The 26,592-nt window shown below is 44.6% G+C and overlaps 1 protein-coding gene across 5 annotated transcripts in view; it reads left to right on the forward strand.

Moving 5' to 3' along the window:
- The window catches only part of ARHGAP44 (Rho GTPase activating protein 44), a 361,660-nt gene that overhangs the window by 200,154 nt on the left and 134,914 nt on the right, over window positions 1-26,592 (forward strand). For all 5 annotated transcript variants that reach the window (XM_063961030.1, XM_063961031.1, XM_063961034.1 and 2 more), the window contains exons 3-7: window positions 1,523-1,627; window positions 3,073-3,149; window positions 14,145-14,256; window positions 22,744-22,820; window positions 24,984-25,101. In XM_063961030.1, the coding sequence (XP_063817100.1) occupies window positions 1,523-1,627; window positions 3,073-3,149; window positions 14,145-14,256; window positions 22,744-22,820; window positions 24,984-25,101 (489 nt within the window). The remainder of the gene's footprint in view (window positions 1-1,522; window positions 1,628-3,072; window positions 3,150-14,144; window positions 14,257-22,743; window positions 22,821-24,983; window positions 25,102-26,592) is intronic.

Genomic DNA, 26,592 nt, shown 5'->3' on the forward strand with positions numbered 1-26,592 from the left:
TGTTTCTTCCTTCAACTGTTCAATTTTATTTTATAAAATAGATTACATGACTGGTAAAATAATTCCTTGTTTTAAGCTTTAACATAGTGCATATATATATAGATTGATCGATAGATAAAAAGATAGATAGATAGATAGATCGATAATATATATAAATATATATATATATGGAGAGAGAGATAGATATAAAAGTGAAAATATGCATGTGTGTATGTATGTATGTATGTATTTTTGTTCTTTATAGGCTCCTCATGGCTTGATGGATCTGGACATACTTGGTACACATACCTTTTATTATCCAACTTTAAATACTGTCAGAGTTTAATAAAAAAAAAATCCACCCCTTTCAGGGCCGGGGCCATATATATATCTTATATATAAAATTCATTGCTCTGTTTATCTGTCCAGTTATGCATTCGAACACCCCTGCACCGACTGGGATAAAACCAATGCGAGCTGGTCCAGGCAAGGTTTTAGGAGGGTTAGGGTCCTAATTTCAGAATGCGCCAGTCAGAGCTTTGACCCAGGTAACTTGTCCTAGGCCTGCCACTGGATGAATTTGGAAGAAAACTTCACAGAGTGGAAACATTGCATCCCAGAAGACATACTAGGGGGTTGGGTTCGGTTGGACCTCCACGATGGAATGTGTCGGGAAGGACTGTGACCCAAGGAGCCTGTTCTGGGCCTTCCACTGGATGGATTGATAGAGTCCCAGTTGGACCTCATCGCAGAATGCGGCGGGCAGGATTTTGTCCCAGGAAGCCTTGGTGGATTTGAAAGGAAGCCTGGATGGGTTGTGGTCGATCAGACCTCCCATTGGTGTACTCTGAGCAGAACTTTGACACAGGGAGCCTGTTCTGGGCCTTCAACTGGATGTATTTAGATGAAAACTTTAATGAACTGTAATCACTGACAAAATAACCATAATTCAATTACCTAAAATAACTGACTGAAATAACAAAAAATCAATACTTTAAAATAACTGACAGAAATGGAGGTGGGAAGACAAAAAAATGTTGTTTACCTAAAAGCCTTGGAATAGCAACTTTGATAACACAAGGAAAACTTTAAACTCCTCTCACAATGTAAAAGTGATTATTAAACTGAACAGAAAGAAAAGTTGCCGATCAGGGCTACCGGCGACACCCCAAAACCAAAAATAACACTGGGCAGCCACCTCATGGGTGTGTTGGTAGAGCTACTAAGCTACTCATTATTTTTAATATGTTGACAGTTACATCCAATTCATTGATAACTTATTAACTGGAAAAAAAAAAAAAATATCTGCTTAGCCAACATGTGGCTTCTGCTACACCATATACTTGCAGACCGCGTCATCTTAAGTTTTTCACAGACATATTTATCTTATGTGACTTGATTGCTGTTAGAAGCTTAAAGATCATTTACTCTGACATCATCTACTGTAGTAAATTAAAACGTTACATATCAGCTCATTGGATAGGCAATGGGGGTGGTATGTCAGTCCTGTATAACATTGGCGCATACTACTGTACTCCTGCAGGTGGAGAAACGTCTGGAGCTAGTTAAACAGGTCACCCACAGCACCCATAAGAAACTTACAGCATGTTTACAAGGCCAACAAGGAACAGACACTGATAAAAGATCGGTAAGATAATTTACATTAAATGAAACATTGTGGTCTGTCCTAATGCGTTAATATCACCAAAAAATATATATATTCCCCTATGTTTCCTTTTTTTTCCAGCTATTCGGCTTTTTCAAATATTTGCCTATTGCCATTGGCATTTATATGCAGATGAAGGGGAGGAGACAGATTCTGCTGCAATCTAGCAGTTTAAAGGATTCATATATTGGCTTAATTGCACATTGGCTAGTCACTGCTTCTAGCACAGATTGGGTGCCAGCAAATCTGCTGTACACAAAAAAATATGTGTATATATTAAAAGGCATATAGTGGCAACATTTGTCTATGTAGCTGTTGTAGAACTAGAAGGTAGCTGGGCTTTATTTTTTAATTTTTAATTGTTTTATAAGGAGCCACAGTTCTTGCCAGTGCTGAGGAGGAAGGGGCTGCAAAATCTAGTGTGAAAGAGGCAGAGCTGAGATAGGAAGAACAAATGGAACTCATTGTAGATTATGGATTTGAATACAGCGTGAGTCTAGCAGTGGGTGTGGGTCGGGTTGTGCTAAAGAGGTGGTTTGAACACATCCCACCCAAATCCAACTCTCTTTGCATGTTACATCTGCCCCACCTGCAGTGCAACATGATTTTGCCCATTAGCCTGCTTTTTTTGTTTGCTAACAAACCTGAATAACTCCTATACTCAGGAAAAAAGTGCTGAGTAAAAGTAAAATTTGGCATGAACTGTTTGGGGTCCTGAGGACCCAGTTTGTGCTATGAATTTGTGTGAATTTTTGCAAAAATAGTGTGTAGGGTTAGATACGGGATACTGCCAATCAGGATGCCAGCAGTCAGAATATTAGCACCAGCATCCTGACTGCCATAATCTCGACAGTTAGGAGCAACTAAACTTAACCCTTACAATAACCCCCCCTTCCTGCAGCCTAACCTTTCCTTACTCCAGCCTAACCTTAACCCTCCCTCCCTGCAGCCTAACCTTTCCTTACTCCAGCCTAACCTTAACCATCCCTCCCCGCAGCCTAACCTTTCCTTACTCCAGCCTGACCTTAACCCTCCCCACAGACTAACCCTAACACCCCCGCTCCGCAGCCTAACCTTTCCTTACTTCAGCCTAACCTAAACCCTCCCTCCCCACAGACTAACCCTAACACCCCTGCCCCGCAGCCTAACCCTAACACCCCTGCCCCGCAGCCTAACCCTAACCCTCCCAGCATACTTATGTTCGGGATTCCGGCTGTCTGAAGTCCGACGTCGGGATTCTTACAGGAGTCGGGATTCCGGTGCCAGTCTTCTGACCGCCAGCATCTTGTATGTCGGAATGCCAACTACATCCCTCCTGTGCTTTATTGCCTTATTACTTTTCCCTAATAGTGTTTGCTTGAAAGAATATTTTAACGACTTCTGCAAAGACTGTTACTAGCCGACTCTTTGTTTGTATTCTTCCATAGAAAAAGTTACCACTTATAACGCTGGCTCAGTGCCTCATGGAAGGATCTGCTGTCTTAGGGGATGACTCCTTGCTTGGGTGAGAATTGGTTGCTGAAAAATATTTATTTTTGCGCTCAATAGGGGTTATTTACAAATGGGTACGAATGTGGACACGCAGAGGATGGTGCGGAGTTGACTGTAATTTCTCCCATATTGCGTGCATGGAACTATGGGCCTAATTCAGACCTGTTCGGTGCTGTTTTCGCACAGCAGCCGATCAGGTCTGAACTGTGCCGGCGCATGCCAGGCAACCAACGGCTGTCTCAGCCCTGCGATCGCCTCTGCCTGATTGACAGGCAGAGGCGTCGCTGGGCGGGCCGGCGGTGTTTGGCCGACGTTCAGGGGGTGCGGTCCGGGCAACACAGGCGTGCCTGGACCGTTGGGGGGGATGCCACGACGACTGCGTGATGTCACATGCAGCCGCTGCGACCCTCACAGCGATGAGTTGCTCCTGCCAGAGTATTACTACTGCAGACATGATTGGTGGGAGGAGGTGCCAGGGGCCTAATAGGCACGTGGGAAGCAGCTGGGCCTGGGGAGACTTTTTTTCCATGTTCACTCTCCTTTATGCCAAAAGCTGGCTACACCCACAGGCAGGGGCGCCGACAGCTGTGGCGGGCCCAGGCGTGAAGGGGCGTGGTCAATGCAGGGAACTGTGGCCAGCCCCCTCCTTAGGAAATATTTAAAAATCACGGCTACATGCGCTGCACATGTGATGTTCGGCAACAGAAGTCGAGCACGATCACTCCATCCCCCCCCACACATCACGCAGACAGGAAGAGAGAGGAGTGGCTGCTCCTGCAGCTACCTCTCTCCCCAGAGCAGCACAACCAAAGCATCGCCGCTGTGTGATACTTTTATACTTGTGCGGGGGTGGGGGTGGGGGGGTCGGGCCTGACATGTGGGGCGGACTAGCCCTGTGCTGGGCGTCCCCCCGCATGTCAGTGAGACTGATCGTAGATGTGCTATATGCATATGCTATATGCATAGGTGCCTTATTTAAAAGCCATGTTCATTATCATCACGCACTTGTATCAGCCCTGTCTGGTTAAAAGATCCCTCTGAAAACAGACATATTATTTACTCATCCACACAACTCTGCAAAGTCCGCAGTTCTGCTGACGTGCCCTCACTGATTTCAGCCTGCACGAAACTTCCCCCCCATTACAGCCCAGTGATGCCTGCTTAGCTGTGCCTGAGATGCTATTGACTTACAGGGCCGGAGGGTCATTCCGAGTTGATCGCTCGTTAGCTACTTTTAGCAGCCATGCAAACGCATAGTCGCCGCCCACGGGGAAGTGTATTTTCGCTTTGCAAGTGTGCGAACGCCTTTGCAAAACAAGGCCAGCCCTATAGTCTTTGTGCTCGTACGACGCGCGTGCGCATTGCGGCGCATACGCATGCCCAGTTTTGCCATTTTTTTTACCTGATCGCTGCACTGTGAAAATTGGCAGCGAGCGATCAACTCGGAATGACCCCCCCTAATTCAGACCTGATCGTAGAAGCAAATTTGTTAGCAGATGGGCAAAACCATGTGCAGTGCAAGGAAGGCAGACATAACATGTGCAGAGAGAGTTAGATGTGGGTGGGTTATATTGTTTCTGTGCAGGGTAAATACTGGCTGCTTTATTTTTACACTGCAATTTAGATTTCAGTTTTAACACACCACACCCAAATCTAACTCTCTCTGCACATGTTATATCTGCTCCCCCTGCAGTGCACATGGTTTTGCCAGTGATGCAAGTAGAAATATTTTCTTAGTGGTACTGAGTGTCGAAAAATGGGCGTGGCCATGTGTTGTGAGATGCGTCACCACATACTGCTAGAGGGAGTGGCTACATGACACGAGCGGCGTGGCCACATGACACAGCCCCTTTTTTGGGGGGAATCTGGAGGTAGGCTAAAAATATATAGTAATGCCTCCAGTATAATAAAAATAGATAGTGATACTTCCAGTATAATAGAAATATATAGTAATGCCCCCGATTTAATAACAATATATAGTAATGCCTCCATTATAACCGGAAAATACAGCCACTGTCGCACTCCCAGTAACCCTGACAAAGTGGGAGGAGCAGTCATGCGGCCAAGCACCATGATCTTGGAACTAAAAAGTTGTGAATCCCTAGCAAATGGCGCAAAAGAAAGCAGCCCGTGGGCCGGTTCACCACAACAGAACCTCACCAAAAAGTTCAAATAACACAAATATTAAATACAATGTGTGGGACACCAGAATAACAGGCGCTTAACAATATAAATATCAAGGTATACTTAGTAACACGTCCCTGGAATATGCAGGAAAAAGTGAAGCTTCAAATTGTCGTGTAGACCAGCGTGCTTCCCTTTTCTGAAGCGATTCTTTCTCCTCAAATCGATGTTCACATGAAAGAAATGATATATATATATGTGTAGTAATGTTTCAATAATAAATAAGTCTTTGTCAGAAATATTCAACACAGGAAAGGCTATATTCATCCGTCGATGAGGCGTACCCCAACTCACTTTCCAAACGGAAGAAGAAAGCCTATCAAGGTATCATTTCCTATCCACCTCAGTGTTTGGAAATCACAGGTTTAAGTGATGAACCCCTTTTGCCAAGGAAATAAGCGTACCTCACTCACACAAAAAGGAGGTGGTTGAAACACATAAAGGTATCTTTCATACTCTGTATGTTAGATGTAAGGCGTACCCTACTCACGGAAGTAAAGGTTATATTCAAGCACATCTGGGTTTCTTTCGATGATCAAACGTGTTAGTGATTGACACTAGTTTCCCTCATGTGTGGATAGATCCCAAAATCAAAAAAGAATATGGTTCACGATATATCCACATGAAAAAGGTTTGTATTTTATTAAAAAATGCCCCATAACATAAGGGGTAAGCACAATAAACAACGATAAAAAAGGTATGCACAGTCCAATAGATGTTATAGCAGCGTGGACAATGTATCCAAAAATATGCAGGATACATTCAAGTCCAAGACTTAAATAAAAAGATTTACAGTCAACATGTTTCGGCCTGTCATAGGCCTTTATCAAGATGTCTTGATAAAGGCCTATGACAGGCCGAAACATGTTGACCAGCTGAGAGTGTGGACCTTCGATTATACCATTTAGGTATGAACTGCTATTGTTTTTAACTGTAAATCTTTTTATTTAAGTCTTGGACTTGAATTTATCCTGCATATTTTTGGATACATTGTCCACGCTGCTATAACATCTATTGGACTGTGCATACCTTTTTTATCGTTGTTTATTGTGCTTACCCCTTATGTTATGGGGCATTTTTTAATAAAATACAAACCTTTTTCATGTGGATATATCGTGAACCATATTCTTTTTTGATTTTGGGATCTATCCACACATGAGGGAAACTAGTGTCAATCACTAACACGTTTGATCATCGAAAGAAACCCAGATGTGCTTGAATATAACCTTTACTTCCGTGAGTAGGGTACGCCTTACATCTAACATACAGAGTATGAAAGATACCTTTATGTGTTTCAACCACCCCCTTTTTGTGTGAGTGAGGTACGCTTATTTCCTTGGCAAAAGGGGTTCATCACTTAAACCTGTGATTACCAAACACTGAGGTGGATAGGAAAAGATACCTTGATAGGCTTTCTTCTTCCGTTTGGAAAGTGAGTTGGGGTACGCCTCATCGACGGATGAATATAGCCTTTCCTGTGTTGAATATTTCTGACATTGAAAGAGACTTATTTATTATTGAAACATTACTACACATATATATATACCATTTCTTTCATGTGAACATCGATTTGAGGAGAAAAAATCGCTTCAGAAAAGGGAAGCACGCCCGTCTGCACGACAATTTGAAGCTTCACTTTTTCCTGCATATTCCAGGGACGTGTTACTAAGTATACCTTGATATTTATATTGTTAAGCGCCTGTTATTCTGGTGTCCCACACATTTGTATTTAATTTCTCTAACGTCCTAAGTGGATGCTGGGGACTCCGTAAGGACCATGGGGATTAGCGGCTCCGCAGGAGACTGGGCACAACTACAAAGAAAGCTTTTAGACTACTGGTGTGCACTGGCTCCTCCCACTAAGACCCTCCTCCAGACCTCAGTTAGATTCTTGTGCCCGGCCGAGCTGGATGCACACTAGGGGCTCTCCTGAGCACCTAGAAAGAAAGTATATTTAGGTTTTTTATTTTCAGTGAGATCTGCTGGCAACAGACTCACTGCAGCGAGGGACTAAGGGGAGAAGAAGCGAACCTACCTAACAGGTGGTAGTTTGGGCTTCTTAGGCTACTGGACACCATTAGCTCCAGAGGGATCGACCGCAGGACCCGACCTTGGTGTTCGTTTCCGGAGCCGCGCCGCCGTCCCCCTTACAGAGCCAGAAGCACGAAGAAGGTCCGGAAAATCGTCGGCAGAAGACTTCAGTCTTCACCAAGGTAGCGCACAGCACTGCAGCTGTGCGCCATTGCTCCTCATGTACACCTCATACTTCGGTCACTGATGGGTGCAGGGCGCTGGGGGGGGGGGGGCGCCCTGAGGGCAATAGATAACACCTTGGCTGGCAAAATATCCATCATATATAGTCCCAGAGGCTATATAGATGTAAAATTACCCCTGCCAGTATCACAGAAAAAGCGGGAGAAAGTCCGCTGAAAAGGGGGCGGGGCTTCTCCCTCAGCACACTGGCGCCATTTTTCCCTCACAGTTCCGCTGGAAGGAAGCTCCCTGGCTCTCCCCTGCAGTCTGAGAAAACTACAGAAGGGTAAAAAAGAGAGGGGGGGCACTAAATTTAGGCGCAGTATAGATATATATATGTAATATATATAAAAAAAGCAGCTATAGGGAAAACACTCATTGATAGTGGGATCCCAGTGTTATATAGCGCTCTGGTGTGTGCTGGCATACTCTCTCTCTGTCTCCCCAAAGGGCTTTGTGGGGTCCTGTCCTCTGTCAGAGCATTCCCTGTGTGTTTGCGGTGTGTCGGTACGGCTGTGTCGACATGTTTTATGAGGAGGCTTATGTGGAGGCGGAGCAGATGCCTGTAAATGTGATGTCACCCCCTGCGGGGTCGACACCTGAGTGGATGGTGCTGTGGAAGGAATTACGTGATAGTGTCGACTCCTTACATAAAAGGTTTGACGACATACCTAATGTGGCACAGCCGGCTTCTCAGCCTGTGCCTGCCCAGGCGTCTCAAAAACCATCAGGGTCTCTAAAACGCCCACTACCTCAGATGGTTGACACAGATGTCGACACGGATACTGACTCCAGTGTCGACGACGAAGAGACTAATGTAACTTCCAGTAGGGCCACACGTTACATGATTGAGGCAATGAAAAATGTGTTGCACATTTCTGATGTTACCCCCGGTACCACAAAAAAGGGTATAATGTTTGGAGAGAAAAAACTACCAGTAGCTTTTCCTCCATCTGAAGAGTTAAATGAAGTGTGTGAAGAAGCGTGGGCTTCCCCTGATAAAAAGATGGTAATTTCTAAGAGGTTACTAATGGCGTACCCTTTCCCGCCAGAGGATAGGTCACGCTGGGAAACATCCCCTAGGGTGGATAAAGCGCTCACACGCTTGTCGAAGAAGGTGGCACTACCGTCTCCGGATACGGCCGCCCTGAAGGAATCTGCTGATAGAAAGCAGGAGGCTATCCTGAAATCTATATATACACACACAGGTGTGATACTGAGACCGGCTATAGCTTCAGCCTGGATGTGCAGCGCTGCTGCTGCGTGGTCAGATTCCCTGTCAGAAAATATAGATACCCTAGACAGGGACACTATTTTGCTGAACGTAGAGCATATAAAAGACGCACTTTTATACATGAGGGATGCACAGAGGGATATTTGCCGGCTGGCATCCAAAATTAGTGCAATGTCCATTTCTGCCAGGAGAGGGTTATGGACTCGGCAGTGGACAGGTGATGCAGATTCCAAACGACACATGGAAGTTCTGCCTTATAAGGGTGAGGAATTGTTCGGGGATGGTCTCTCGGACCTCGTTTCCACAGCAACAGCTGGGAAGTCTACATTTTTGCCCCATGTTCCCTCACAACCAAAGAAAGCACCGTATTATCAGGTACAGTCCTTTCGGCCCAATAGGGGCAAGCGGGTTAAAGGCGCGTCCTTTCTGCCCAGAGGCAGAGGTAGAGGGAAAAAGCTGCAGCATACAGCCAGTTCCCAGGAGCAAAAGTCCTCCCCCGCTTCCTCTAAGTCCACAGCATGACGCTGGGGCTCCACAGGCAGAGCCAGGTACGGTGGGGGCCCGTCTCAAGCATTTCAGCAAGCAGTGGGCTCGCTCACGGGTGGATCCCTGGATCCTTCAAATAGTATCTCAGGGGTACAAACTGGAATTCGAGACGTCTCCCCCCCGCCGTTTCCTCAAATCTGCCTTGCCAACCACTCCCTCAGGCAGGGAGGCAGTGTTACAGGCAATTCAAAAGCTGTATTCACAACAAGTGATAGTAAAGGTGCCCCTACTTCAACAAGGAAGGGGTTACTATTCCACAATGTTTGTGGTACCGAAACCGGACGGTTCGGTGAGACCCATTTTAAATTTGAAATCCTTGAACACATATATCAAAAAATTCAAGTTCAAGATGGAATCGCTCAGGGCGGTTATTGCGAGCCTGGACGAGGGAGATTACATGGTATCGCTGGACATCAGGGATGCTTACCTACATGTCCCCATTTACCATCCTCACCAGGAGTACCTCAGATTTGTGGTACAGGATTGCCATTACCAATTCCAGACGTTGCCGTTCGGTCTCTCCACGGCTCCGAGGGTCTTTACCAAGGTAATGGCGGAAATGATGATACTCCTTCGAAGGAAGGGAGTTTTAATCATCCCGTACTTGGACGATCTCCTGATAAAGGCGAGGTCCAGAGAGCAGTTGTTGGTAGGGGTAGCACTATCTCGGGAAGTGCTACAACAGCACGGCTGGATTCTAAACATTCCAAAGTCACAGCTGGTCCCTACGACACGCCTGCTGTTCCTAGGGATGGTTCTGGACACAGAACAGAGAAAAGTGTTTCTCCCGGAGGAGAAGGCCAAGGAGCTGTCATCTCTAGTCAGAGGCCTCCTAAAACCAAAACAGGTGTCGGTGCATCACTGCACGCGGATCCTGGGAAAAATGGTAGCTTCCTACGAAGCGATTCCATTCGGCAGGTTTCATGCAAGAACCTTTCAGTGGGACCTGTTGGACAAGTGGTCCGGATCGCATCTTCAGATGCATCGTCTGATAACCCTGTCTCCAAGGACAAGGGTGTCTCTGCTGTGGTGGCTGCAGAGTGCTCATCTTCAAGAGGGCCGCAGATTCGGCATACAGGACTGGGTCCTGGTGACCACGGATGCCAGCCTTCGAGGTTGGGGAGCAGTCACACAGGGAAGAAACTTCCAAGGACTATGGTCAAGTCAGGAGACTTCCCTACACATAAATATTCTGGAACTGAGGGCCATTTACAATGCCCTAAGTCAGGCAAAACCCCTGCTTCAAAACCAGCCGGTACTGATCCAGTCAGACAACATCACGGCAGTCGCCCATGTAAATCGACAGGGCGGCACGAGAAGCAGGACGGCGATGGCAGAAGCCACAAGGATTCTCCGATGGGCGGAAAATCACGTGTTAGCACTGTCAGCAGTGTTCATTCCGGGAGTGGACAACTGGGAAGCAGACTTCCTCAGCAAGCACGACCTCCACCCGGGAGAGTGGGGACTTCATCCAGAAGTCTTTCAAATGATTGTAAACCAGTGGGAAAAACCACAGGTGGACATGATGGCGTCCCGCCTAAACAAAAAGCTAGAAAAATATTGCGCCAGGTCAAGAGACCCGCAGGCGATAGCTGTGGACGCTCTGGTAACACCGTGGGTGTACCGATCGGTTTATGTGTTCCCTCCTCTTCCTCTCATACCAAAGGTACTGAGGATAATAAGGAGAAGAGGAGTAAGAACTATACTCATTGTTCCGGATTGGCCAAGAAGAGTGTGGTATCCGGAACTTCCAAGAAATGATGTCAGAGGACCCATGGCCTCTACCGCTCAGACAGGACCTGCTGCAGCAGGGGCCCTGTCTGTTCCAAGACTTACCGCGGCTGCGTTTGACGGCATGGCGGTTGAACACCGGATCCTGAAGGAAAATGGCATTCCGGAGGAAGTCATTCCTACGCTGATAAAAGCTAGGAAAGAAGTAACCGCGAACCATTATCACCGCATATGGCGAAAATATGTTGCGTGGTGTGAGGCCAGGAAGGCCCCAACGGAAGAATTTCAGCTGGGCCGGTTCCTGCACTTCCTACAGTCAGGGGTGACTATGGGCCTTAAATTGGGTTCCATTAAGGTCCAGATTTCGGCTCTATCGATTTTCTTCCAGAGAGAATTGGCTTTACTACCTGAAGTTCAGACTTTTGTTAAGGGAGTGCTGCATATTCAGCCCCCTTTTGTGCCTCCAGTGGCACCTTGGGATCTCAACGTGGTGTTGGATTTCCTAAAGTCACATTGGTTTGAGCCACTGAAAACCGTGGATTTAAAATATCTCACGTGGAAAGTGGTCATGTTGTTGGCCTTGGCTTCGGCCAGGCGGGTTTCAGAATTGGCGGCTTTGTCATGTAAAAGCCCTTATCTGATTTTCCATATGGATAGGGCAGAATTGAGGACTTGTCCCCAGTTTCTCCCCAAAGTGGTATCAGCTTTTCATCTGAACCAACCTATCGTGGTGCCTGCGGCTACGAATGACTTGGAGGCTTCCAAGTTGTTGGATGTAGTCAGGGCCCTAAAAATTTATGTTTTCAGGACAGCTGGAGTCAGGAAGACTGACTCGCTTTTTATCCTGTATGCGCCCAACAAGTTGGGTGCACCTGCTTCTAAGCAGACTATTGCTCGCTGGATCTGTAGTACGATTCAGCTTGCACATTCTGCGGCTGGACTGCCGCATCCTAAATCAGTAAAAGCCCATTCCACAAGGAAAGTGGGCTCTTCTTGGGCGGCTGCCCGAGGGGTCTCGGCTCTTCAACTTTGCCGAGCTGCTACTTGGTCAGGGGCAAACACGTTTGCTAAATTCGACAAATTTGATACCCTGGCTGAGGAGGACCTTGCGTTCTCTCATTCGGTGCTGCAGAGTCATCCGCACTCTCCCGCCCGTTTGGGAGCTTTGGTATAATCCCCATGGTCCTTACGGAGTCCCCAGCATCCACTTAGGACGTTGGAGAAAATAAGAATTTACTCACCGGTAATTCTATTTCTCATAGTCCGTAGTGGATGCTGGGCGCCCATCCCAAGTGCGGATTGTCTGCAATACTTGTATATAGTTATTGCTTAACTAAAGGGTTATTGTTGAGCTATCTGTTGAGAGGCTCAGTTGTTATCATGCTGTTAACTGGGTATTGTATCACGAGTTATACGGTGTGATTGGTGTGGCTGGTATGAGTCTTACCCGGGATTCAAAATCCTTCCTAATTGTGTCAGCTCTTCCGGGCACAGTATCCTAACTGAGGTCTGGAGGAGGGTCTTAGTGGGAGGAGCCAGTGCACACCAGTAGTCTAAAAGCTTTCTTTGTAGTTGTGCCCAGTCTCCTGCGGAGCCGCTAATCCCCATGGTCCTTACGGAGTCCCCAGCATCCACTACGGACTATGAGAAATAGAATTACCGGTGAGTAAATTCTTATTATTAGCACCATGATCTTGTTGCTTTGTGGCACATTATAATTGTGGTAATGGCAAAGTGTGTGGCAGGTGGTACTGCCAAATTCTTATGGGTACTCCGTACCCGAGCGTACCCACATACTTGCACCATTGATTTTGCCCATCTGCTAACAAATTTGCTGCTACGATCAGGTCTGAATTAGTCCCACAGTGTAGAACATTGCATTACATGAACATGGTTTATAAACCATAGCTGCATCAGCAGCCATAAGCAGCAGGATGGCAGAACCCAGGAGATATGTGCTGATGTAGGCAGTGGGGAGGAGATGATGGTAAAAGTGAAGTGAAGTAGGAGGGCCCAGCTCGTGGTAGCTTAGAGATGTGAGCTCCACACTCTGATTTTGGAAAGTGACTGTGCAGTGTAGAAGTGCACATTCAGGCAAATGTAGATCTAACACCCCTGCTCTCATATTTTAATCTGCCTCTTAATTAATAATTAATATGAGTGTCTTCTAACATACTGCTAATTGAAACATTTTTTTTTTGGACCATACAATTTGGTGCAGTAACTGAAGTGTGTTTGGTTTCCCCCAATTCTGGAGGTATCTCCCAATTTAAAAAGAACTGGCTTTCAGTAAAACAAGGAGATTACCAGTGTGGCAAACCACAATAAGGCTGGTCAGCCTAGGGCTCGAGTCTTTATGAGGCATTGAAGGGATAAAGAAAAGCAGTGTGCCTCCTCTCAGAGATCACTACCCCTATACTGAATAGCGGTGACTCCTGTCTCTCCACACTTATAAGGCATTGTAGGCTGGGGTAATGAAGGAAATTATGATGCCGTAGTTAGGACCTAATTCAGGTTGGATCGCAGTGTGCGATCCAACCATAATTTTTAAGAAAAAGATGTAGGCGCATGCGCAGCGCTCATCCTGTGCATGGGCCCGCAGAAAATGCGAGTGCCTCTGCCTGTCAATCAGGCAGAGGTGGTCGCGGGGCGGGGGCGGGAAACACTCCGTTTCCAGGGAGGAGACTGAGCGTTGCGCGGGCAGAGCCGGACGAACAGGGGACGGTGCGAATGGGGGCATGTCGGGGCGTGATAGCGGCAGCTGTGTGACGTCACACGCAGCTGCCACAATCGGGAAAATGGCGGCGAGTCTCCTTAGCTGCGCCAGCAGGAGGCTTCCTCTATTTCTGCTAACAAGCAGAAATTGTGATGCGTTTGCAATTTCTGCTTGTTGAAGGGGGGGAGCGACAGTCAGCATGCTGGTCGGCCTTGGCCAGCGATGGACGGCCCCCAGCATGCGATCCAAAGGACTAATTATTACTGAATTAGGCCCTTAGTGCAGGAATGTTTGTTATTGTTGCTGTTTCATTTTCATGATTGCTTTCCCTTGTTGTGTTCTAGGAAGATGCTGAAGTTGTGCGGAGAGGCCGAGGACAAACTAGCACAGGAGCTTATGCTCTTTGAGCAGGAGGTGGAAAGGGATGTGGTAGAGCCACTGTTTGTGCTGTCGGAGGTACAGAACAACTTATATGTATCCAGTGCTGTTCCTTACAGGGGTGTAATACTTTTACGGATGCTAACACTTGCTAAGAAGGTGCTATGATTGTGGCTTGTATCAGTAGGTAGGGAGAACTGAAACATGGAGTAGCGCAATGGTACAAAATAGGAGAGACTGCAGCTAAACTGTATTGGCTAGACAGAGGTAATAAACATTTATGTCTCACCTTTGTATTCTGAAAACTAGTGATGGCTAAGTGTTTTTATATAACATTAAATATGGATTTGCAGCATTTTTGAAAATCTAAATCCTATGATTGGTCTATCAAAAAAACATTGTAATCATGGGCTTTATCAAATATACAAGTGTTGTATAGCTTGTACACTGTATCTTGCTAAGCCAGAAGAATCTGAAATTGTCTGGTTTCAGATATTATTGTTATTGTCAGATGATTGCAGTAAGAATCTCTGTGTCTACATCTAACATTTGATGATTAGCCATTTAGTTCTATCTCCCAGCACTACAGGTGGTGTATTCACAAACACATTATTGGTGTATAAATGTAACATTAATGGAGTCTCTATAACTTCTCAGACTGCATGCTCCATTTATTTAAATGCAATCTACATGATATATATGCCTGGCATAAACTGTTTAACTGTTTGATCCCTTCCTGCACATTATTTTTCACATGGTAATACGTTCATAATGAAGACATTCAGACTTTCTAAAAAATTTTATGATTTTACGGTTAGGGTTAGGCTGTGGTAAGGGTTAGGCTGCGTTTATGGTTAGGCTGCAGTTCGAGATAGGCTGTTGTTAGGCTATAATTAGGGTTAGGCTGTAGTTAGGATTAGGATGTGGTTAGGGTTAGGCTGTGGTTAGCGTTAGGATGCGGTTAGGGTTAGGCTGTGGTTAGGGTTAGGATGCAGTTCGGGTTAGGATGCAGTTAGGGTTAGGCTGTGGTTAGGGTTAGGATGGAGTTAGGGTTAGGCTGCGTTTATGGTTAGGCTGCAGTTAGAGATAGGCTGTTGTTAGGCTATAATTAGGGTTAGGCTGTAGTTAGGATTAGGATGTGGTTAGGGTTAGGCTGTGGTTAGCGTTAGGATGCGGTTAGGGTTAGGCTGTGGTTAGGGTTAGGATGCAGTTCGGGTTAGGATGCAGTTAGGGTTAGGCTGTGGTTAGGGTTAGGATGGAGTTAGGGTTAGGCTGCGTTTATGGTTAGGCTGCAGTTAGAGATAGGCTGTTGTTAGGCTATAATTAGGGTTAGGCTGTAGTTAGGATTAGGATGTGGTTAGGGTTAGGCTGTGGTTAGCGTTAGGATGCGGTTAGGGTTAGGCTGTGGTTAGGGTTAGGATGCAGTTCGGGTTAGGATGCAGTTAGGGTTAGGCTGTGGTTAGGGTTAGGATGGAGTTAGGGTTAGGCTGCGTTTATGGTTAGGCTGCAGTTAGAGAGAGGCTGTTGTTAGGCTATAATTAGGGTTAGGCTGTAGTTAGGATTAGGATGTGGTTAGGGTTAGGCTGTGGTTAGCATTAGGCTGTGGTTAGGGTTAGGCTGTGGTTAGGGTTAGGATGCGGTTATGGTTAGGCTGTGGTTATGGTTAGACTGTGGTTAGGGTTAGGATGTGGTTAAGGTGAGGCTGTAGTTAGGGTCAGGCTGCGGTTAGGGTCAGGCTGCAGTTAGGGTTAGGCTGCGGTTAGTGTTAGGCTGCAGTTAGAGCTAGGATGCGGTTAGGGTTAGGCTATGTTTAGGATGCGGTTAGGGTTAGGCTGTGGTTAGGTTTAGGATGCCGTTAAGGTTAGGCTGTAGTTAGGGTTAGGCTTCAGTTAGGGTTAGGCTGCGGTTAGGGCTATGATGCAGTTAGGGTGAGGCTGCGGTTAGGGCTAGGATGCAGTTAGGGTGAGGCTGCAGTTAGTGTAGTTAGGGTTATGCTGTAGTTAGGGTTAGGCTGCGGTTAGGGTTAGGCTGCGTTTAGGGTTAGGCTGCGTTTAGGGTTAGGCTGCGGTTACGGTTAGGCTGTAGTAACGGTTAGGCTGTGGTTAGGGTTAGGCTGCGGTTAGAATTAGGCTGTGGTTAGGGTTAGGATGCAGTTAGGGTTAGGCTGTGGTTAGGGTTAGGCTGTGGTTAGGGTTAGGATGCGTTTAGGGTGTAGTTAGGGTTAGGCTGTGGTTAGGGTTAGGATGCGGTTAAGGTTAGGTTGTAGTTAGGGTTAGGCTGTGGTTAGGTTTAGGCTGCGGTTAGAGTTAGGCTGCAGTTAGAGATAGGCTGTAGTTAGGGTTAGGCTGTAGTTAGGTTAGGTTGTACTTAGGGTTAGGCTTCAGTTAGGGCTAGGATGAGGTTAGGGCTAGGATGCAGTTAGGGTTAGGATGTGGTTAAGGTGAGGCTGTAGTTACAGTTAGGCTGTGGTTAGGGTTAGGTTGCCGATAGGGTTAGGCCGCGGTTAGGGTTATGCTGTAGTTAGGGTTAGCCTGCGGTTAGGGTTAGGCTGCTCTTAGGCTTAGGCTGTAGTTATGGTTAGGCTGTGGTTAGGGTTAGGCTGCCGATAGGGTTAGCCTGCGGTTAGGGTTATGCTGTAGTTAGGGTTAGCCTGCGGTTAGGGTTAGGCTGCTCTTAGGCTGTAGTTATGGTTAGGCTGTGGTTAGGGTTAGGCTGCCGATAATGTTAGCCTGCGGTTAGGGTTATACTGTGGTTAGGTCATAATTAGACTATAGTGATACCGTGCTAATTTAAATCTTTATTGTAGATATGCCAACTGTTAACATTCACAAATTTGATATTCCCGTAATGTCATCATTATATCAGTGTTCACATTGTGAATGTCGACATTTGACATGTCAGCTTCATACTGATTTGCTTCAATTTTCATACTGATATGCTAATGTGTCATCATCACTGCTGTACCAGTGAGCATGTCATTATGATACTCAGTAATAGAGCAGTTGTCGGTAGTACAGTCTCAGAATAATGACAAAGCTGCGATTTGCTAAATGTACATGGACAAAAGCACACTGGGGTCCTTTGTAACAATGACCAGTGTTTCAGTCACTGCTGTATTATCTGTTCCAAATCACAATAACTGTGTTAGTGAATACCACATAAATAGTACTGTAACTGCTATATATGACATCATGCAGATAATGTTCTAGTTAAGGTCACGTTGCATACCATTATCACCTATGTGATGCACTGCCTTATAGTTATATATAGTTAGAGTTATAGGGGTTATACTGTAGCTGAACTTGGTGATGGTGAATATTAGTGTCACATTTAGCTTTCCATACTATTTCTGATATGACTTGCCTATAATGACAGGAGTTGCATCAGGCAATCAGAGACTTAAATACACATTTATGAATGATGACTTTTTTTTAATGCTGTAACAGCCTCAGTAGTAGGAACTACGGCTTTATTGAGAATACATTGAAATCGGTAAATACATGGTGATACAGTATCATATCACTGTTATATGAGTAAGTTCCCATTAGTGATGGGAGCAGGAATGTGTCTGTAGAGACCAAACAATTACATCGTTTATTTGCCGTCTATTATGTGTGGGGACAGAAAGTGGTGCAGAATCAAAACAGCCTAAACTGTCACACAAGAAACAAGTATCATCTACACTTGTAACATAAATTCGGAAAATAAATATTGGTGATACTACAAGGGCACTAAGGTTTTCACTTGATACCCTTGTTCTGTATTTTTCTCATTGTGGATTATTCTCATTCTGGTGGGTTGTAATTACAGTACAATCGGAAGAGGGATAACATACAATAGTGTAACACTGTCTTAGTGCAGTATGTAGCACCTTAGTGTCCTCAATAGGAATGGGAGTTTCCACCTCTAGGGTAAGGCACTAGCGCCTCTTGACAGCGCCACGTACAGTACAGTTAGTTGCACATATCTTGATTTCTTTTAATTCAACCAGATGGGATGAATGGATCTCGGAAATAAAAAAATTGTAATGAAAAAGACTTCTCTCCCATTCATTATTATTGGGCTGCTTCATATTCCAGTTCTCTCTGTTGTTGCTAGACATACAGATGTGTCCTCATACATCCAGCCTCAGTATGTGATGCAGCACGGGATTCCTGACGTGACTGAGCCGCAGTTTCCGTAAAACTCTGCTAGCGTCTGGTGTCTTTTTTTTGCCGAAAATGCAATGTGGATAGGACTCACCAGGAGACTGTGCTGATTCATTTGAAATGCGACTGAGTCTGTATACAAAGCAAAATAGAACTTGACATGGTATACAGCTGCGGCCTCTATTGTAGCACTTCGTATACAGATTCAGAGACTCAGTCGCACACAGATATACATGTGTGATAAATCAAATTAATCAGCATCTTAATGCATTGTGACTAAGATGCATTTTTGACAATGAAGATGCCAGATGCTACCACAGTCTAATGGTATCCGATGCACTGAGAGGGGTGTTTGGCGCGACTGCAGCAATGATGTATGAGGACACATCTCTAGGGCAAGCTTCTGAGTCGCACGCGCTGCCGTTGTCTGACGCAGGGGAGTGATGATTTGATTCTGCATATGCGTCTGTTGCACCACACATGCGTCCTCTTTGTTAGCGCACAGAATCTCAGTACTGATTCAGACTCAGACTCTGGCATGTATTAGAAATGTACAGTGGGGTGGCTAATCAGACGCCTGGAGACAGACCGTCTTATGGGCATATTATGGGTGTCTTGCTGACAGTGGCTGCATACAAAGACGCTCCATTGCTTGCATTGGAGGCCATACTCAGAGAGGAATCTGCACCTAACATAGGACTGCTGTAGTTTTTGTTGGTGTGACTGATGATGGCATCTAAAGAGGCACCAAGCTGTATTTGAGCATCTAAAGCAGGGGTGGGAACTAAGCGGCCCTCCAGCTGTTATATACCTACACATCCCAGCATGTGCTACCATAGTTTTTCTGTTTGGCCATGCTAAAATATTTGCATTGCATGCCAGGATGTGTACTTCTACAACAGCTGGTAGCCCACCCCTGACCTGAAGACTCTCTAAGTGGGTGCCTCAATCCTTACACATTTATATGCAGTGCTGTTCATCTGGGAAGGGCTCTGTTGCGGAATTAGCATAACAGTGGCAAAAAGCGCGGGCATAGCCGACTCAGAGTCAGTCCACAATCACAATATTTTATTAATGTGTATATTAGACAAATTTATGTATAAGCAATGACTGATGTAAGGGTCCTTTATATTTGTATTTATTAACTAGTATATAGCCATTAAAGCACACATGTCAGAAAATGAAAGTAGTATGTATGTTTTTGCAACTCAGTCATATATTAATATCATTAGGCTGCCTTGCACATTTCCATTGTCCTAGGATATCACATGACTCTGCTTTCCTCCTATCCCAAAGCAACACAAATAAACAACTTAAGTGAACAATTATAGATATTGTTGAAAATACATGGCATTTAAGCAAGAAAAATAAATCTCTGGTGTTAGTAATTGAAAAGAAGGCGTTTAGAAGTCAGTGAATGAAATCCATATGAAAATGGAAAATCTATTTTCTGCTGAATGGAGCTATTGTGTATATTTAGGGGGGTACTCACGGAGCGATCGCTGCTTAAAATCTAAACAATCTGACTAGAGTGCTTAGATTTTAAGCAGCGATCACTCCGTGTGTACCCCTCACAGCGATAGCGATGCGCAGCCCCGCGCATCGCTATCGATGGTGCTAGATTGGCCTGCATGCAGGCCAATCTAGCAGGTCCCTCACTTCACCCGCTGGGTGAAATGAGCGGCCCACCCGTCTCCCCCCGCACGCTCAGCACACATCGCGCTGTGCTGAGCGGTGGAAGAGATGTGTGCTGAGCGGTTCGCTCAGCACACATTTCTCCCACATCGGCCGGTGAGTACTGGGCTTTAGACATGAGGTAATCTAGGTACACACCTGACAGACAGACTAGGGAAACATTCACAATGTATTTTTTTTCTGAGAGCTGAAACAAACCTACAGTATACTGTATATCCGACTTCCAGTATGCACACTACTCAGTAATCGCTGCTATATATAACCTATGTACATCCGACTTCCAGTGTGCACACTACTCAGTAATCACTCCTATATATAAAAAGGAAATATTACAGCGCATATAGATTGGACTAATTATAAATTTATTTATTTAAAAAATAAATACATTAACAATCCATATCCACTGGCCGGTTATCTAAACACACAATTGTAACAGACAAAAAAAAACTTTAAGATACAGCCCGATTTCTAAAATACAACAACCAGTCCTGTGAAAGTGAATCTCTGAACTCACTTGATTGTATCACTTTAAACACTGCTTATTTAATAAAACAAAGTAGCACACTGTAAACTGCTAGTGCAGTCACGAAAATTCACTCCCGTCCACAGTCCTGTAGAAACAAGTCTCTGAACTAGCTTAATTGTATCACTGTAAATATTGTTTGTTAAATAGAACAAAATAGCACATTGTAAATTGCTTTGCAGCAAGTAATGAAAGTCACTTCCGTCTATTATCAATATTTATGCAGGCACATAATGACGGAAAGTTCGTTCACTAGTTGAAATCCATTAAACTGAAAAGCATATTGTGCAAATAAACGTCTGGCCAGACGGAGTTCAGTCTCACCGCTCCTCTCAGCCCTTAGATGCAGAAAGGTCCTCCCGGCTGCTGGTGCTTTAACCTTTGTATGCAGTCATCTCTGGAGGATCCCGCCCGTGTAGAATAAGTGCTGTGGCTGGTGCTGCAGCTGACGATTAGAATCTCCGGTAGTAGTGATATGGATAGCGGTATTGTGAGTTTTAACGCGTTTCTCCGCCTCCCTCCGGGATCAGTGGCTTCATCATGTTTTCTGATGAAGCCGGGAGGACCTTTCTGCATCTAAGGGCTGAGAGAAGCGGTGAGACTGAACTCCGTCTGGCCAGACGTTTATTTGCACAATATGCTTTTCAGTTTAATGGATTTTAACTAGTGAACGAACTTTCCGTCATTATGTGCCTGCATAAATATTGATAATAGACGGAAGTGACTTTCATTACTTGCTGCAAAGCAATTTACAATGTGCTATTTTGTTCTATTTAACAAACAATATTCACAGTGATACAATTAAGCTAGTTCAGAGACTTGTTTCTACAGGACTGTGGACGGGAGTGAATTTTTGTGACTGCACTAGCAGTTTACAGTGTGCTACTTTGTATCACTTTAAACACTGCTTATTTAATAAAACAATCAAGTGAGTTCAGAGATTCACTTTCACAGGACTGGTTGCTGTATTTTAGAAATCGGGCTGTATCTTAAAGTTTTTTTTTGTCTGTTACAATTGTGTGTTTAGATAACCGGCTGGTGGATATGGATTATTAATGTATTTATTTTTTAAATAAATGAATTTATAATAAGTCCAATCTATATGCGCTGTAATATTTCCTTTTTGTATCTTGAAAATTATTTTTATTTTTTTCACACATAGGGTTGAGTAGCCCTACATTACTGGCAGCGTATAGATTGGTGTGACAGAGCGCTTGGCTACCCTCTTTTTTTAATTATTCTCCTACATATAAACCTATGTACATCTGACTGCCAGTGAATAATGTTGAATTGTGTTATTAAGCACTAGATCAAAAACATAAGGTGCTGCAATAAAAAAAAAATCTTGGAATATTTCCATATACTGTATATACAGTATGTAAAAGTTTCCAAACCGTGTTATCTGCTATTTGGGCCCATTGCAGTGTGCTTTACTAGGCTTAATGTCAGGAAATGTACTATGCATAGGGAAAAACCTTCTCCCTTGATTGTAACTTTTCTCAAATATCTTTATTTCTTATTTCTGATAGTGTCCTAAAACTTCTACAAACATGTTTGTGAATGTTACAAATAGATTTTAAGATTCCTAAAGTAATAATGTTATTAACTATAATTATCTTTAGTGGATTAAATTATTGGGCTTATATCTAATTTGTTATCCGGTCTATAGATCTACACTAAAAAGGTCTATAATCAATAGGTCGACCACTAATGGTAGACATGCATTAGGTCAACAGGGACAAAAGGTCGACATGACAATGGTCGACACACATATGGTTGACCAAGTTTTTTTATTAATTTTTTTAAATTCATACTTTATCATCCACGGGGACTACGACTGGGAATAGTAACCTGGCCGAAGTTCGCTCGCCATGCGAGGGGACGTGATACACTAATTGGGCATGATAGTGGCAGAAAAGTGACGAAACACCCTAAAAAATAAATAAAATTGTCTACTTTTTTGTGTTGACCTTTTGACCCTGTCGACCCTTTTCTACTGTCTACCTATTCCATGTTGACCTTTTGACCCTGTTGACATAAGTGGTAGGCCTATTGACTGCAGACCTTTTTAGTGTAGATCTAATAATTCATTCCCACTAACTCTTATGGAATCTCCAGCTCTTTATCATCCCGATGTCTCTACTCTACTCCTTCATCATGATTTTCCATGTTTCAACTGCTCGTCTTCATTTCCCTTAGGTGGAAATCCCCAACATCCAAAAACAGAGGAAGCACTTGGCCAAATTAGTCCTGGACATGGATTCATCGAGAGCGAGGTGAATTAAGATACTCTAAGTCAGGCATTCCCAACCACGGTCCTCAAGACACACCAACAGTGCAGGTTTTAGTGATATCCAGTCTGCAGCATTGGTGACTTAATTAGCACCTCAGTTATTTTGATTTAACCATCTGTGCTGCAGCCTGGATATCACTAAAACCTGCACTGTTAGGGCTGTAACACACACTCCGGTTTTTCCCGGATGGCAAAAAGCCGGACAAACTTTGTCCGGCTTTTTGCCATCCGGGAGAAACCGGCAGAGTCGCTCACACAGGACGGCTTTGAGCCGTGTGTGATGCTGTGCGCATGCGCAGCATCAGACACGGCTTCAGAAAAAACCGTTGTGTGTGAAAGCTCCCCTTCACACACATGGTTTACTGGCTCCAAAGACGGCCCGGCGGCCGCCCGGCCGCCGGACCTTCCAGTGGTGAGACCCGGCTGCAACCCGGCAGCCGGGCCGGGGCCGTGCAGTGTGAAGGGACACTAGCCCTCACACTGTTAACTACAATGCCGGCACGGGAAAAAGCCGTCCGGCTTTTTCCCGGCCGGCAAAAGCCGGGTAGTGTGTTTTAGCCCTTAGTGTGCCTTGAGGACCGCGGTTGGGAATGCCTGCTCTAAGTCATAGTAAATGGGCTGTATGTAAACTATTTCAGTTACATTTTGTGTTTAATCAATGAATAATCCCAAATTGATAATGATTTTCAAACTGTCAGCATTATTAGCTGATGTTTGGAAGAAATATAATTCTATTTAAATCATTTGTAATGACCTGTTTGAGAGTTCAGCTGATCACGTTTAGCAGCTCAGTTTGGAAAGATAGTAGTCTGAGCTTTCAATGTGGTTCAGTGCCTGATAGTCAACATCAGAGGTAAATTTATCAAATACTGGTTATGCAGCTTTTCCTGACATGTGTTTTGTCAACGCATATCACCATCGATTTTGACCTCAAAATACAGAGATTTATTATTCAGTGTTAGATAAAGGTGACACATATGTATTAATTATTAATTGAAAGGAGCCACATTATATATATATATATATATATATATATATATATATATATATATATATGTGTGTGTGTGTGTGTTGGGCAGCTACTGTATAGCTATTAATTGAATGGTGGTGCAGAGTGGTTTTATTAAACTATAGGAGGTCTCAATCCTTCCTAGGTACCCACTGGCTATAGGTACCAGGTATGGGCTAGTGCTGCTTAGCACTAGCCTGTTTGGGAACACTTGTAAAGGACAAGGATAGATGCTACTACTGTAAGTGGCACAGACCTTCTAAAAGGCTGACAGGCAAGATAGCGTAGATTGAAATCTCTCACCAGTCGCATCCAGCTCTTCCTTTGGGGTGTTCTTAGCAAAGGGTTATGTTGCAGTTTGTGTAACCGTAGGTTAAAGGATCCAATAGTTGATTTGTTACATATATCCAAATAAGAATAGTCGATTTTGAAAACTGGTTTTGCAGCAATTTTATTGTTTTAATAAATCTGTCCATTTATAAATCCCTAAAAATCACATTAAAAGACAAATCATCGCCTGATTACCCTTCCCCCTTAGAGCTACAGTGAAGCCGCTCATTGCAAACCTTGTTTTTAATGATGCCAGCAGAGCAATTAATTATAGTATGTTAATCATCTTGTTATCAGTTGTAAGGTATGAATTTTGCATACTGAAGAATGTGAGAATTACAGGCAATGTCATTATCATCCTGTACTGGTAGTGATGAGCCGCAAAGGCCCTCTGTACCAATAGGTGAGCATGACATAGCCCCCGCTCTGTCCCTTTGCCTGTGCATCTGTTACTCCCTTGCTGTAATTAGACAGCCAGGGTTGTGTGACTCACATGAGCTGTCTCAGAGACCTTGTGGAAATTTAAATGGCCGTATATATTGATGTTTCAGAGCCAAAATGAGTCACTCTTCGTACAGGGAACATGAGTGCTGTGCGTAAATGGGGAACAAGCAGGTAGGAGAATATTATCTAGAGACAATGACAGAAAACAAAGGAAGAGTAATTAGGGTGGGTGGGGGTGTATGAATGAATCGGTGTTAAGCTAACATTTTCTTAGACATCTCTGTGGTTCAAAAACACTCCGAAGGTGATACAATCATTCAGCACTTTATTGTGTTTGAATATTCTAATTTGTTGCTGAAACAGGTTTCATCAGTCTGCTAAATCCTCCGGGATTTCCAGCAACCTGCAACCTTCTGGAGCGAAGGCCGATGCACTCAGGGAAGAAATGGAAGAGGCAGCTAACCGCGTGGAGATCTGTCGGGTAAGATGAGTGTCCTATCAGATGGAAAAATTTATTTCTCATCCTTGGCTAACTAGGTTTTGTTTTTTTCCACAAAAAGAGAAATTATCGCAACATTTTAAAATCTATAATAACAAATTCCATCAGGAATTAAATTACTGAAATCAGTCAAAATGGAATGTCGCATGATAAAGCCACTGGGGAAATACTGTAGCCACAGTGATATTCACGGCACAGAGGTTGCATTATTTTCCGATGGTAACCTGGGCTATGACTGCTGAATGTCTTTGGGGGACATCCCACAGGTAACAATGCAGAGTGGTGTAACTCATAGCTAATACTATAAATAGCATAACTGTATATACACGGCCTGATTCAGACTTGGACGCAAAGCTGATGTTCCACGCTACTGAGTGATTATCGGCACTGCGTCAAGGTGCCGCTGCTATCTCCCTTGCAATGAGGATTTATTCGCAAAGTGACTGAAAGAAAGGGACCATTTGTAGGAGGTAACAGGGATTGGTTACAAAAACGCAGGTGTGTCATGGCCGTTTTTGGTGCGCGTATCTAACGTCTGTTGCGAGCTCGTACGTACAGACACATGGCATCTGCGTCACTACTGCAGTGTCCAGTCTGCGTATCCTTAGGCCAGGTCTACCCTTAAGCCCGATGTTCCTTGTTCTAGCGTATAGTGGGGGTAATTCAGATGTGGACAGAGGTGCTTTTGTGGGTAATTCTGAGTTGATCGCAGCATCAAGTTTGTTAGCAATTGGGCAAAACCATGTGCACTGCAGGGGGTGGGGGTAGATATAACATTTGCAGAGAGAGTTAGATTTGGGTGGGTTATTTTGTTTCTGTGCAGGGTAAATACTGGCTGCTTTATTTTTACAATGCAATTTAGATTTCAGTTTGAACACGCCCCACACAAATCTAACTCTCTCTGCACATGTTATATCTGCCCCACCTGCAGTGCACATGGTTTTGCCCAACTGCGATCAACTCAGAATTAGGCCCTTTATCCGCCGCAAAGTACATTCACGAAATGACACACTGCGTCATCAAACTGTCAGTGATTGATAATCTGATGCCATTTGAGCAGCAGGCGGTGACTGCCTCCATTTCTCCACAGGTTTCCTGGCCTGTAGGCAGCAACTGCTGCAGCCGGTTTGTGCGGCCCCAGGGGTCACGCAGCTGGCCAATGGTGTTGCAGTTGGTGTGATACTGCGTCCTAGGATGCAGTTTGTATCCATAATCCAGCAAGAGGCATGACGCCTCCTGCTGCTTTACCATATTAGTGCTATCACCGCTGCTTCTATGTAAGCAAAAGCACCAGCGATAGTACCTCCATCCACTTCTGAATGAGGGTCAGTCTGCAAATATATTCACAATTGCAAATGAGTTGCTATAGGCCCTCATTCCGAGTTGTTCGCTCGCTAGCTGCTTTTAGCAGCATTGCACACGCTAGGCCGCCGCCCTCTGGGAGTGTATCTTAGCTTGGCAGAATTGCGAACG

Source organism: Pseudophryne corroboree, chromosome 3 (genome assembly GCF_028390025.1).
Source record: "Pseudophryne corroboree isolate aPseCor3 chromosome 3, aPseCor3.hap2, whole genome shotgun sequence".
In the NCBI taxonomy this organism is placed as follows: Eukaryota; Metazoa; Chordata; class Amphibia; order Anura; family Myobatrachidae; genus Pseudophryne; species Pseudophryne corroboree.